This window comes from Drosophila arizonae, chromosome X (assembly GCF_054131065.1).
Source record: "Drosophila arizonae isolate 15081-1271.41 chromosome X, UAZ_ARI_1.0, whole genome shotgun sequence".
NCBI classification, from domain to species: Eukaryota; Metazoa; Arthropoda; class Insecta; order Diptera; family Drosophilidae; genus Drosophila; species Drosophila arizonae.
Genome location: NC_142927.1, coordinates 14,269,457 through 14,283,484, shown reverse-complemented (window position 1 = coordinate 14,283,484; position 14,028 = coordinate 14,269,457). Strand labels below are relative to the sequence as shown.

Here is a 14,028-nt window from a genome sequence, read left to right as displayed (position 1 = left end):
CAGTTACGTTTAATTTGTTTTTTTTTTTTTTTTTTTGTCGCTTTAAATGTTTCGCTGTTGCGAATTGCGAATTGCAAATTGCAATATTTATTTGATTTTATTTGCCATATAATTTATCGTTTTATTTACGGCCAGCCACACGGCAGGCAGGCATTAAATAAACACACACTTAATTGTGGCCAACAGGACAAACGCTGAGCTGGCCCTGTCACAAAAACGGCCAGCAATTAAATATGCAGATTTCAATATGCATAACTAAGTGCACATGTGTACATGTGTCACGTTCGCATGCGTCTGCGTCTGCCTCGGCGTCTGCATGCGTGCACGTACCTATCGCATGGCATATCGCCTCACTGACTGCCAACCCACCTGCCAGCCCACCTGTCTGCCCCCCATCCCTGCTCGCCCAAGTCTGCCCACTGACAGCTGCCAGAAAACTTGGCAATTGCTGCAGACAAGCAGCAGAGCGAGTGTCCATAGTTATTAAAATTAATTGCATAAAGTGGGAAAGCTCTAAAAATACGATTTGATAAATGCCTCTTAAATGCACCTGCTCCGCCCAGTCTCTGTCTGAAAGAAGACTAAAGGGGCGGGTCAATATGGCAATATGGCAATTTATTTAATTATACACACACAACATGCATACACACATGCTGCATTGCAATCGATAGTCGATAATTTCGCCTATCGCTGATCAACTTAACAGCCTCTCCACTTTATGCAAATAACTCATGAATAAATAATGAATAGGTGAACTAAAATAAAACCGAAATTTCATATCGAAAATATGTGTATAAAAATGATTTATAAAATAAAATACTTTAAAAAAAATACCTGAAAAAAATATATGTGCAAACAATTTTTTTAAAAGACATTTTACTGTATAAATTTTCATTTCGACAAGAACATTCAGGAGGAAGGGTGTGGATATGCGGGGTGGGTGAATTATAGCAAAAATTGAAGTTCTATAAAATACACATGAAAAAAATAAAATTCTTTTTTAAATATTTCAATTTTAGAGACTCTTTTGTTAAAAACGTAGAAGAAATAATATTATTACTGATTTTTCACTTTTAATCGATAACAGCTATCGATTTTTGGAATTTTATATATAATATAATATAATATATATATTTTATTTAATTTTTTATTTTTTGCAGCTGTTCAATTAGATTTAAATATTAACATCTAACTGAATAAAATTAAATAATTTAATTAATTTAAAATCAATATGAATCATTGCTTGGTCTTTAACCGTATTTATCAAATATTTTGTTAATATATTAAATTTATTAATAATATATTAATCGTTATTTACGCTTCAAACTATATTAATCATATTTGTTTTTCCCTACTTCTTGCGGCTACCACTTCACTACTTTCATAAACACAGGTGTTTTTTTTTTATTCATTCTTTATTCTAAGCTGATGTAAAAATTTATAAAAAAAAAAATATGTATGTATACATATTTCATGATGTAAATTTCTTGAAGCTAATCGAACGCTTAATAATGGGGAAAAGAGTTTTGGAATAGGAAAATTGTTTTTCGTGAAGTGGAGTATCTATTAATCTGTCAGGCGAAGGCAGTTGATGGAGAAGAAGAAGAAGAAGAAGAAGACTGTGTGCTGTCTGGCAGCAGGTAGCTAAAGCATGGCAGGACGAAGCAGACGAAGCAGGCGAATGGATGAAGACGAAGACAGGCGAACAGCGATAGGCTGGGAAGGCAGTCAGTCAGTCAATCGAACAATCAATCATTCGGAATGACAGCTACATCGACTTAAGTCAAAGGAAATGCGTGCAGGCAGGCAGGCCAAGGATAGCTCCTTCCACCTGTCACCCTCTCTCACTCTCTCTCTCTCTCTCACTCTTCTCCTTTTGTTGTGCTTTGCCTGCTGTGCGCACACATGCATACATTGATTTATAAGCCTGGGCCGCCAAAAATTGAATGTTATTGCTTGAATGGCCGCAATTTACTAAAAAGCCTCACCACGCCCCTCGCCCCACCCCAGCCACCGCACTACGCTAGGCACCCTCGCCGTGCTGACCGTTATTTATGTGCACGTTTATTTATTAGATGGCCCCCCAGACACTTGATAAAATTAAACGCAAATGGACGGCAATTTTGCATTCGGCATTTTGATTTTGACAGGACTCGGGAGTCGGGAGTCCGGCCGGGACACTTACCAGAAAGTAGACGGCGAACGGCATTACGACTACGGCGACCAGCAGATCGGCAATGGCCAATGACACTATAAAATAATTCGTAACCGTCTGCAGCGATCGCTCCCGACAGACGGAGAGGATGACGAGAATGTTGCCGAAGAGCGTGAGGATCGGAAACAGGATCAGGATGAGCGCCCAATAATTGTGGTCCACTGCAAGAGAATAGAGAAACAATTATTAGAATACGCTAGCAAGCAGCCACAGACTGGGCGTGCCAATGACATGCAAATGTATGCGGGCCACGGCTCCATTTGCATGCCGCAAATGTATTCGGCACAGTCGAGTGAGATGTGAGTGCATGATGCCTGATGTGTCCTGTATAATGGGTAAAGAGTAGAGCGTAAAGAGTGCAGGGTGAGAGGGGAGAGGGTGCTAGAAGGCAACAGGAATTTACAAATATTTATTTTGTTATTGTGCCAACAGCAAATCGAAATTTATCGATTTTTATTTGCGATGCTAAAGTCTGAAGGCATAGCAGAACGGGCATCATCTAAGTTCTCGTTGAAGCAGAGCTATACGAGCCTTAGGCAGTTTAAAATGTTGAAAATGCTCTGAGAACAGAAACTGAAAAGTTAAGTTAGCATAGAGAAGAGAGCATTAATATCGATAATAATCGATAGTGATTGATATTTAGCTTATGATTTAACAGCTATGCTCTTAGGAGCTGGTATCAGCTCCTTCAACAGGCAGCTTATCCACGTATACTAAATACTTTACTATGCAACTCCATTGAATTGAAAGGAATTGAGGGTATTCCTTTAAAAGATGTTAGATTATCGTATTAAGATCCAAATTATCAAATATCTGCATATAAAATAAAGACTTGGTAGATGAATGATTCAATGAATGCCTATATAATATACATAATATATATACTATAGATATATAGGTCAAGTGCCTACAGAGTAGAGCTACAAATGGAGCAGGCTCAATGATTGCTAAGCAGGTAGCTTCGGGTATCGATTGCTAAATGAGATGATAAATCTAATCGCACCATGTTGATCTTTGTCTCAAGTGTTGCACAAGTACTCACCGATTCGCAGTTCATGGCACGATTCGGATGTCAGATTCAGCGTTGCATTCGTGCAATTGGTGCGATAGTTCTCAAAGTACAGGCTGGTCAGGTTCTGGTCGAGGAGACCCGTACTGGCCGTACTGGTCGTGCCGACGACCGTTGTGCCCGAAACCGTGCTGCCATTGTAGTTGGGAAAGTAATCGTTAAAGTTCTCCAGCAGCAGCATGAAGGAGCTGCCACCGGTGCTGGCGCCAGCACCACCGTCGCTACCGACACCGACACCGACACCGTCACCAACACCGCCATTGCGATCTCCGGCAACGCCACCCGCAGCACCGGCTGCCTGGGCGCCAGCGCCACTCAGCCAGACGGCGTTCGCATCGTAGCCGGAGGCGACTGTCGTCCGATTTGTTAGCGTAGTCGCTGTGCGCTGCAGGAGCTCGCTGGTGGCATCCACTTCCGCGTCCAGGCTGCCGCCACTGAAGCCGCTCAGCACGCCGTAGTCCGCCTCGCCGTCGGCGACATTCTCGAGCGCGCTCTCCTCGGCGCTGTCAATGAGCGCGATATCCTGCGCATCCTGCGCCGACTCCCCATTCAGCTGCTGCTCCACAAAATTACGCAGCGCATAGAGTCCGCCCCCCTCATCCTCGGCATTGCCATCGAGATGGCTGCCTCTACTGCTGCCGCTACCGGCGCTGCTGCTGCTGCTGCTGTTGGCATTGCTGAGGCTGGACAGCGTGCTGTTCTGTACATCGCCCATGTCCAGGGTCAGCCAGCTGAGGGACTCGTTGAAGCTGCTGACACTGCTGCTGGTGGGGCTCGACGATGTCAGCTCGTTGCTCAGGCTGAGATTGTTGCCGCCGGCGGCGGCGCCCAGCAGCCACTCGCTGATGTCATCAATCAGCGCATAGCCGGCCTCCTCGGCCGCCTGCGTCTCGTCCAGGGCGCTGGCCACCTCGTCGTACAGGGACAGATAGCTGCTGGGCGTCGAGGAGCTGCCGATGCCGCTGCCGATGCCCACGTCCGGACTCTCGCTGTCGCTCCCACTCCCGCTCAATATCCCCAGCCCATCCTCCTCGTCGCGAGGCTCCGCCTCTGCCACGCCTTCCACATTCAGTTCAGTCGTGCGATTGTGCAGATGGCCCAGCAACTTGCCCGCCAGCGATGTTGTTGTTGTTGTTGTCTTTGTTGTTGCCGTAGCTGTAGCTGTTGCTATTGCTGTCGCTGTCGCTCTGGCAATTGTTGCTCGCACGGTTGTTGCTGCTGCAGCGGCTGTCGCAGTGGCTGCTGCAACTGCTGCCGCTGTCGCTGCCGGCACGACCACCGCGACGCCGGCTGCTGAGGCAAAGGCAGCCATCATGTCGCTGCTGGCCACGCCCCGACCGCTCGCTCTGTCGCCCTAGCGGGGCTCACCTAGAAGCGTAGAGCTCGCCGCACGCTGCACGCCAACGCAAAGCTTCCGCTGCATGTTTGCCACATTCTGCAATTGGGAAATGGGAAATGTGAGCGAAGCAATTAGCATAAGACAATAAAGTATTGTAGACTAATATAATATTGGTATGAGATATATTAGCATTAATACTATATATCATATATTAAAATACTAAACTATTTATTTGAGCAAGTTTGGAAAGTCTTCAATTATGCGACTGCATTACTTTTGCTCAGCACAGCTCTCAAATAACTGTTGACCGTTTCGCTATGTTTGCAAATAAGTACATACATACATACATATGTAAGTGCCTTTTACTCACACTCTGAGAAATGACTCAGAGAGCAACCGATTGCATCGGTACTTTTACGAGCTCATTTTGCGATCGGCTCGTAACCGTTTTATTGTTGTTCCGTTTCACTCCTGTTGCTCGCCAACCGCTTGATTGAGTGAAATGAAGCCTAGTCCCTTGTCAATGCATTGGTATGTGTGCGGTTGTTGTCTTCGCTAAATATGCGTTAGCATTGACTTTTTGAGTTATATGCGAGCAAATGCGAACGTTAAGCCTACATATCTCTCCCCAAGCGATGCTAGTTGATGTTCAACTCAAGGCGCTCAACAGAAAACACAGACGAAAAGAACTGAACTCTTTGGCTCCACGATTGAGTGATGAGAGCGTGTGACTTTTAACAGTGCCCTGCTCAGAGTGAAAGCGAGTGAGTATGATTTTTTCACTCGATTTCACGAACAGCATGTCAACGATTGTCTACTGTTATATGCGAGCTATGATGCTGTAAATAGATATGCATGTATGTATGTCATGCATGTCCAACTACCTCCGGTTGAGCTCGCACCTTGCTCATGTCATCTGCTCTTTCTGTTATGTAAACTTGAGTTTAATTATAGCAATTACATATACATACAACCATAACACACTTAACACATGCATGCATACATACTTGTATGTATTCATATATCCACTTGCTTAAATACCTCGCATGGCCATACACGGGCTTCGTTTATTTAATAAACAACTAAAATTAATTGTAAAATGTGTAATTGATTTACAAAAAACAAATACAAAAAGAAGAGAAGACGAATAAGAAGACAATGCGAAAGAGAGAGAGAGAGAGAGGAGAAAGGTTGTTGTTATTGCGCTTGATTGATCGATTGCTGTGGGCGATTTATTTTAAATATTAATAATATTGGCAGGAAACAACGTGGACACAGCTGGAGGCGCCTCATGCTGCGCGGCACGCATGTTTAATTGCAATTGCATTTAAATCGCAGCACACTGCGAGCGAGTGAACGAGAGAGAGAGACAGGATAGGTGGAGTGAGTGGGAGAGAGAGTTCGCTTTATTTAATGCTGCCTTTTGCGCCAATGCAATTATCTATCCATCTCTGTAGTTGGCCGGCCCCCGCACGTTTAATTACCCTTTAATCAATTTATTGCAAATTATTCTACAAAAAGCGCCAACGAAAATTGTATAATTTAATTAAGTTAGCAAAAGGTTTTTATGTGTCGCGGCCCAACCATTCGAGCCAACTGAACTAACTGTCTTGGCTGCTTTCAACTCGGCTGAGACTTGAATGGAAGCAGGCGAAGGAGAAGAGGAGGAAGACGAAGGGTGCCTTCGCTACGTCCATTTGGCCTACCACTCCCACTCACCCAGCTCTCTCCCTTCTTACCCTCCCCCCACTTTCCGCCTCTCCCGTCTCTGTTTGCACCTCCACACACTTTACAATTTGCGCTTTTGTATTTGCCAATTGGCGCTGATTAAAGCCTGCTTAGGCGTTGGCCCATAATTAAGAGCTGGCTCATTGTGCTCTAATCAGGCCGAGAGCATCGAGTGAGCACCTAATGGCAACGTGTTTCCCATTTCGTCCAGCCAGCTGCTGCTCCGCTTTCGGCTCCAGCCCGGGCAGCAGCCACGCCCACAGCCCTCCCGCAACCCAAGTGCATCGAATCCCAGCACTCGAAAGCAAATGAGGCGCAGTCGATTGTCCGCTGATTTAGCTGATAGTTCGGAGTGATATAAATTAGCACTGGCTACTGAGGGCCTTTCGGCACTGGAAGAATGGAAGTAGCAGCTGGCATTGGAAATATAACGGAAATTTGTCGCGAATCGCCCAAGATTTCAATTGATGCTGTGCATTGGAGTTCGCTTGCTCAGCATGAAAGACATATGCATATGTGTGCGTGAATACTAGAGTATAGTAAATATTTTATGCACATAATAAAATAAGAGAATAATCTAATTTTAATAGATTTTATTGATAGAGTGATGGAGAAACAGAAATAAAAATGTTTATAAATATAAAGAGATTTATTTACATTTTTCTGTGCAAAAACAAAAATAAACAACAAAAGTGTTCGGAAAATTTTATCAACTAAGAATTTAATTTAACTTTCATTTAAAACTTGAAACTGAACTCAAATAAGAAAATAAATTAAAAAATTAAATAAATAAATAAAAGCCGGCATTTCCTATTTGAAAGGAGTTCAGGGTATAAAATATATAATATTCAAGAAATGGTTTATTTGGGGTATCTGCTTTCTCTTTATCATCCTCTGTCCTCTGTTTTTCTTCGTCTTTACTTCCCCTTCATGCTCTAGCATCTCTCTCTCTCTCTCTCTCTCTATCTCTCTATCTCTCTCTATATCTCTCTCTATCTCTCTATATCTCTCTCTATCTCTCTCTCTCTATCTCTCTCTCTCTCTCTCTCTCTCTCTCTCTCTCTCTCTCTACTCCATTTATCTTTCCTCAACTAAGTTACTTTCCTGTCCCTCATTTTCTTTCTCTCTCCCTCTCTCTCTAATGATGTATCCTTCTTTCCTCACATCTCTCATTATCCGTTCCCTCATTCTCTATCTATCTCTATCTCTTTCCCTTTCCGTTTTGCTCTGTCGCTCTCCGCTTTATCTCTCTCTCTATACATAGACCTCCTCATTTTGTCTCTATTTTTATTTCTAACTCTCGTTTTCTTCTCCCATCTCCTCTCTTTCTCTCTCCTCTCTCTACATTTCTTCCTGTTCCGCTCAACTTATATGCCCTTCTGTTCGCTCTTCACAGAGCATATTTATATAGTTAAAAACATACTAAGAACATAGAAAAAAAAAAAATCTATTTGCTTTGTTGACATTCATTTCCATCAAAAAAAAATTTTCATTTTGTTTTTTTTTTGTTTTTTTTTTTTTTTTGAAGTAGAATATTTTCATTTCCAATTATTGAACGACGCACAGAATGTTTGCACAGCTTGGAACGGAATCTTATACCGAGTTAGACATGCACATGTGAATATATATGTATATGTGTGTGTATGTATGTACATTTATCTATGCATGTACATCTAGTTAATTCCAGAGCACCCGCGTGTCAAAATGTCTAGTCAAATGGGCACATAATACGATCGTAAACGCGTCAGGATGTGCGTGCCGCCTCCTGCTCGGGTGTGGAGTGCTTTTATTTGTGTCTTGTTGCGACTCACATGCAGATGCCGCAAGATAGTGCAGATGCCGTGTTGTGGCTGCCACAGAGACGTGCCACTCAAAATCCGTGCCAGCTGCCAGCTGCCAGCTGCCAGCTGCCATGGCCACGGCCACGGCCAGGAGCAGAGCTGGAGCAGGGGCCGGCGTCAGGGCCTGGTTCAAATAAAGAAATGAGCAAATTGTTGGCTCTAATGAAATTTTGGCGCAATACGCAAAAGCGAGCGAGCGAAGAAGAAGAGCGAGAGCAAATCACAAGTGGCCCAAGGAAAGGCCAAAGCGAGAGCCAACAGACCCAATACAGAGCTGCACTTGACGCTGTGTGCGTGCGTGTGTGTGTGTGTGTGTGAGTGTTTTGGTTGCCTTTTTCATTAATTACTACAGCAAATGGCAATAAGAAGCAGAAGAAGACGAATAAGTAGTAGCAGTCAAAGGAGCGAACGAAGAAGCAGGAGCAGCAGACGAAGATGAAGAGAAGGCAACAATGGCGAGAGCTCCGAACCGAGCTGAAGTCGTGTAATTAATTTCACTTTCGCTTGAGCGATGATTTTGAATATGCGACGAGCGCACGCAATCCATGCGAAAATCGAAAAATACTGTGGATAACCCGTGGCGCGGCTAACCCGTGAAACTGGGCGTGGCCCGGAAGGACCCCACCACCACAAACCACCGACAAAAAGCGACCTTAGCCATGGCCAAACAACAAAGAGCAAGAGTGTCATTTCCTGTCGCTGGCACCCCATTCAAATAAACCATCCCCATCCCCATCCGCATTCGCATTCGCATCCGCATCCGCATCCGCAGCTCGACATGCGACCACATAATTTCGACTGGTTTGTTGCTGTCCCGCCATGGTTCTTGTCTCTCCGCCATACTAATCAGCATTGTAGGCATACTAATGACATTATTATTATGGCTGCTGCTGCTGCTCGGCACTCGCCCAGCCAATTGCCAAATCATATGGGCATAGACCACTCGCCTAATACTGCAGCACTAGCCCGGGCCGGCCTGGGCTGGGCTGCCAATTGAGTTCTAGCTGCTGCCTAAACAACTGCCAGGAGGTTGGTATAAACGATTATAGATATTAAGATGTATAAACCAAGATATAGCCACTTAGTTCTAGTTAATTAGATATATTTGCAGCTGAAGCTGTAGGGTTTTCTATTATCCTTAACTTATGGCATTTTTGATACTTTTAATCCTAGAGGAAACTTTCTTAGTTCAGTAGCTCATGTAGCTAAGTTTCATGAGATTTTAATATTAGATAGTTTAGATATTTACAAAGGAATCTCTCATTCCTTTCCCATCCACAGACTAAAGAATTTCCTATGCTTTTTAGTTTAAGCAACTCAATCGAATTATTTGATATCATTCGAATGCGACTTTTCATGAAATTATGTATATTAGTAAATTAAATTAAATTATGCCAATAGACACTATAAATATTGTAGCAAATGTATTAAAAATTATTACCAAAATTTTTTAATTTTTTTTTTATTTATTTATTTTTTTTTTAGCGAAATTATAAAATATATTTATTTACAAACAGAGCTTTAACTAATTTACTAAAAGCAACATTAATTCTTATATAGGATACTTATATATGTATGTATATATTATTAAATAACTATCATTTAGATTTTCACTATTAAAATAATTTCCTGTAATATTTTAGACTATACCATAATATCCATAATATATTTTAGTTCATCTAAGCTTGGCTCTAGTTCAGTAAATATATGATTTTCAAGTGAATTCCTAATCCATGTGAATTCCTTTTCCTCCTTAACTAGACGCTTCCCATTCAGTTCCAGCAGGGACTAAGCGGAATTCCTTACTGATTGATTCCTTAGTGCAAGGCGAAATAGTCATTCAAGGAACTCAATCAAAGGATTCCATAGAAGTTCCATGAGACTCAACATCAAATCTGAGTGTTTTCCTTTGCCCTTCAGTTCAAGCTGAGATTAAAGAGAATTTCTCAATCGTTGTTATACCAAGTCAATGGTAAGGAAATCATTCAAGCAAATCTGTCATGGAACTCCATCAGGGGTCTTCATATCACTCATATGTGACTTTACATCAGCTCTTTCCCTCTATCAACCCTTCACTATGGCTCTCTCTCTCTCTCCCTCTCTCTCTGTCTCGCAGCAAGAGCTGTCAGGCTAAACTAATTGCTTGGGACTTTGCTTCCAACAAGTTTTCGACACTCGTGAGTCGCTAGAGTATGACATTGCAGCAATCGCAATGTCGCGGCTCATTTACAACATGCTCGAGGTAGAGGCCGGGCCGGTAGATGAGATGCCAGGGAACTGGAGTAGCTATAGCCTGACGCTGGATAGCTCACACACACACACTCACACTCTTGCTCTTATGCCAGCCACAATAACCACGACACTCAATAAATCAGCAAGTGTAATTATTTTCGACGCCATTGGCGGCACTCGGAGCACGCGACTTAGCACACACACACACACACACCAGCACACATGTATAAAGTAAGCCGTAACAATTGAGGCAAAGTTTGTCAGCAAAGAGCAGCAAATGTTTGCAGCTGCCTCACGTATGGCCCACGGCTCAAGGTTGCCACAGGGAGAGGCTGACCCGCTGGCCCCCCGCCCCTTGTCAGAAATTCCTCTGCCACTGCCACTGCCATTGCCCGGGGGCCCCATGGCATTTGTTAGCAATTAATTTGTTATATTTTTTTTGCCAGCTTTTTGCTGCACTGCGTTGCTTCACATTTCGATGTATTTATTTATGATGACGTCGACATGCGGAATTTCGTGGCACGATTACAGTATTTGCCTCAAATTGAGTTGACGCCAACGCTCACACACACACACACACACACACATTGGCCCGCTCCTGCTGATAGGGTTGCTGCGATAAGCAAATTGGTTTCCGATTTAGTTAGCGCGTGCAGGCGACTGGGACACATTTAGCCCTGAAGGCGCAACCGAGCTGTCCCGAGTTTGGCTTGGCCACTCTGCATGTGTGTGCGTGTGTGTGTGTGTGTGAGCAGCAGCTGTCGCTAAATAAATTTTATGATGCGGATGCTGCTGCTGTGGCCCGGATCCCGGCCCACAACATATGCTCGTTAGCCGTGCGACGGCCGCCAAAACGCAATCAGCACTGGGCCAAGGCATTTGACAGTGGCAAAACTTTGAAGCGCCCGTCTCAAAAACACCTGACAACTGTCAATAAACAGAAGCCGCACGGGACGGAGCGGCGGCCAGGTGGGCAGCCACGTATCGCTATCGAGTCAAGTCGAGTCGAGTCGAGTTGAGACGCACGTCCAACTGTCCACCATTGACAAGGGGCCAACATATTATTGTTACTAGTGTTGCTATTGTTGTTGTTCGTGTTGTTGTTGCTGTTGTTGCTGTGAGTCAGCATGACATTTGATTATTTTTGTTTCTATTAGCCGCAAGTCCCAGGCGTCTTGCGTGCGAGCAATTGAAATTGATGTATTAAGTTTCGGCCAACATGGCGTATGAGCAATGCGACCAATGACAGCGCGCACTGCGATCAGCTCGCTCTCTCTCTCTCTCTCTCTCACTCTCTGTGTTTCATTGTTATCTGCGCTTCGCTCACTTCACTTAAATTCAATTTACGACGAGCCGGAGCAACGGCTCGTTGGTCTAGGGGTATGATTCTCGCTTCGGGTGCGAGAGGTCCCGGGTTCAACTCCCGGACGAGCCCAAAGAGAGAGAGAGAGAGAGAAAAAGAGGTAGGGGCGGCGCGCGCCTTCCTCTATTTTACTCTTTTATTTTTTATTTATTTTTTTCTTTTTGTTGTTGTTGTTGCTGTTGCTCGCTTTTGCCATTTGGTCCTGGCGGGTGGCGAGCAAACGGATGCGCGACTAGCGCAAAATATATTTTTGTATATGGCGCAAAAACCGCTTATCGCTTCAAGTCTACTCAAGCGTCAACGGAGCGATTCATTCGAGAATTTCTTATGCTTCAATGAACCAGAAGTGTCGTCGTCGTTGTCGTCCACATTGATGTTATATATATATATACATACACATATATATACACTATATGTATATATTAATATATGCCCCATATACATTGTGGCTTATATTAATATATACATGCAGACGGTAAGCCTTGTCTGTCTATATATATGTACATGTACATATATACATATATATTTATGCATTTGCGTGTGCTTCACGCCATTTGGCCCCATCCGCCGTTGCCTTTATGCCTGACCCCTTTAGCATTTTGCAATCTTTATCTGTTTGAGCTATTGTCGCGCTTTCTGTTGTTCGTCTTTTCGCTGAACAAAGCCAAATCGCACGCTCAATTTTCCACGCCGTCTGCAGCAGTTTAAAGCGCTAAAAGCAAGTCAAGCTTAAACACATTGCAGCCAGGCGAGTCTCGCTGATCGCTAAAGTGTCGCCATTTCACTCGAACCCATGCGGCTGGCCTGCTCTGATCTATGCCAACAACCGCAGCAGCGATCAGCGAGCAAGATAAGCAAATGGCAAATGTGTTGAATTTTGTTGCAATAAATTAGAGAGATAAGCAGCGTATATATGGATAAAGACTATATAAATATATGTTGATATAAGTCGAGTATATATGGTAGATGTATGTATGTTGTTCTCTATATATAGTGTATATATAATAATAAATAGTATATATGAAGATAGACAGAGATATATTTATATAGAGAAATACTATATAATAGGTATATAATGTATTGATGTATTTTTATAGAGAAATAGTATATAAATATATATGTATAAATATGCATACAAAAAAAAAAAAAAAAAAAAAAAAAAAAAAAAAAAAAATTGTTTAAATATCTAAATATAAAAATAAAGTATAAAATATAATAAAAGTTTTTCTATGTCTCTCAGCTTTTGCAGTGATTTTCGTTCTAGTTAGTTGCGAATTAAAGTTGGCTTAAGTCTTTGATTTGTCCTCAAAATCAGAATCTTAGTTAAATGAGTGTTAATGATAATCAATAGTTGCAGGAACCAAGATTGAAAAGATAATCAGCAGGTGAATGCTGGCTATAAGCTGAGGGAACTGGAAGTGTTGGCTAGTTTTACTCCAAGCCAAGTGAAGTGAAGCGAGCAACAACAACAACAAACAAAGAAACAAACAAATAAAGCAAATAAGTAAACAAATAAATAAATAAATAAGCAAATGGAAATATATATCATTTCTTATTGGCTGGACAGCACTTTAAAAGCAAAGAGCTATTGCGGCAGGAGCACAATGGGTTGCATGGCGCTGGCCCTTTAAGCTCATAATTTATTCAAGCAAAACATTTTGCATCACAAAAGGGTGCAGCCAGCCACCGCTGACCACGCAAATGAGCAACAAGAGCGAGAGAGAGAGAGAGGGAGTGAGAGTGGCCAGAGAAGGGCGCAGAGCAGCGAGTGGAAAGACGCTGCGGAATTATGCAGCAGCAGCGCTGCCTCGGCACAAAGAAAGTGGCAGAAAATGAGCAGCGAACGGCGAAATTGGCAAACAAAGGCCAACACGATTGACGTGGCAGCTCGGAGCGGACCCAAGAGCGGCGCGGCGAGGAGCGGAGCGTAGCGAAGCGGAGAGGGGTCCATGGTTTTAACGGGCTGGCGAAAAGGTCACAATTGCCGGACAATGGACATGCGGCGGGTTAGCCTTTGCAGGGATTGGCTTCAACAGCAACAGCAGTAGCAGGAGTAGCAGCAGCAGCAGAAGCAGGAGCGGGAGCAGGAGCAGGAGCAGGACTAGCAGCCGCAGCAAAGAACTAAACCGAGCGTAGCCCTGCGAAAGGCTAAGCCCTGCTCCAAGAGAATATTTTGTTTTGTTTTCAGTTTCAGTTTTGTTTTCTGCTCCTTTTTTTGTAGTCGGTGAAACAAGCTGCTCG

The 14,028-nt window shown here is 43.3% G+C and overlaps 1 protein-coding gene and 1 non-coding gene across 7 annotated transcripts in view; one reads left to right on the top strand and one right to left on the bottom strand.

The window, feature by feature from the left end:
- Positions 1–14,028, bottom strand: part of Dop2R (dopamine D2-like receptor) — a 92,597-nt gene that overhangs the window by 34,789 nt on the left and 43,780 nt on the right. For all 6 annotated transcript variants that reach the window (XM_089475402.1, XM_089475406.1, XM_089475407.1 and 3 more), the window contains 2 exons: positions 3,258–4,719; positions 2,186–2,376 (listed from right to left, as the gene is read on the bottom strand). In XM_089475402.1, coding sequence (XP_089331528.1) covers positions 2,186–2,376; positions 3,258–4,599 — 1,533 coding nt within the window. In that variant the 5' untranslated portion in view covers positions 4,600–4,719. The remainder of the gene's footprint in view (positions 1–2,185; positions 2,377–3,257; positions 4,720–14,028) is intronic.
- On the top strand, positions 11,788–11,859 carry TRNAP-CGG (transfer RNA proline (anticodon CGG)). The gene has a single exon. It is a non-coding gene; the product is annotated as a tRNA-Pro (tRNA).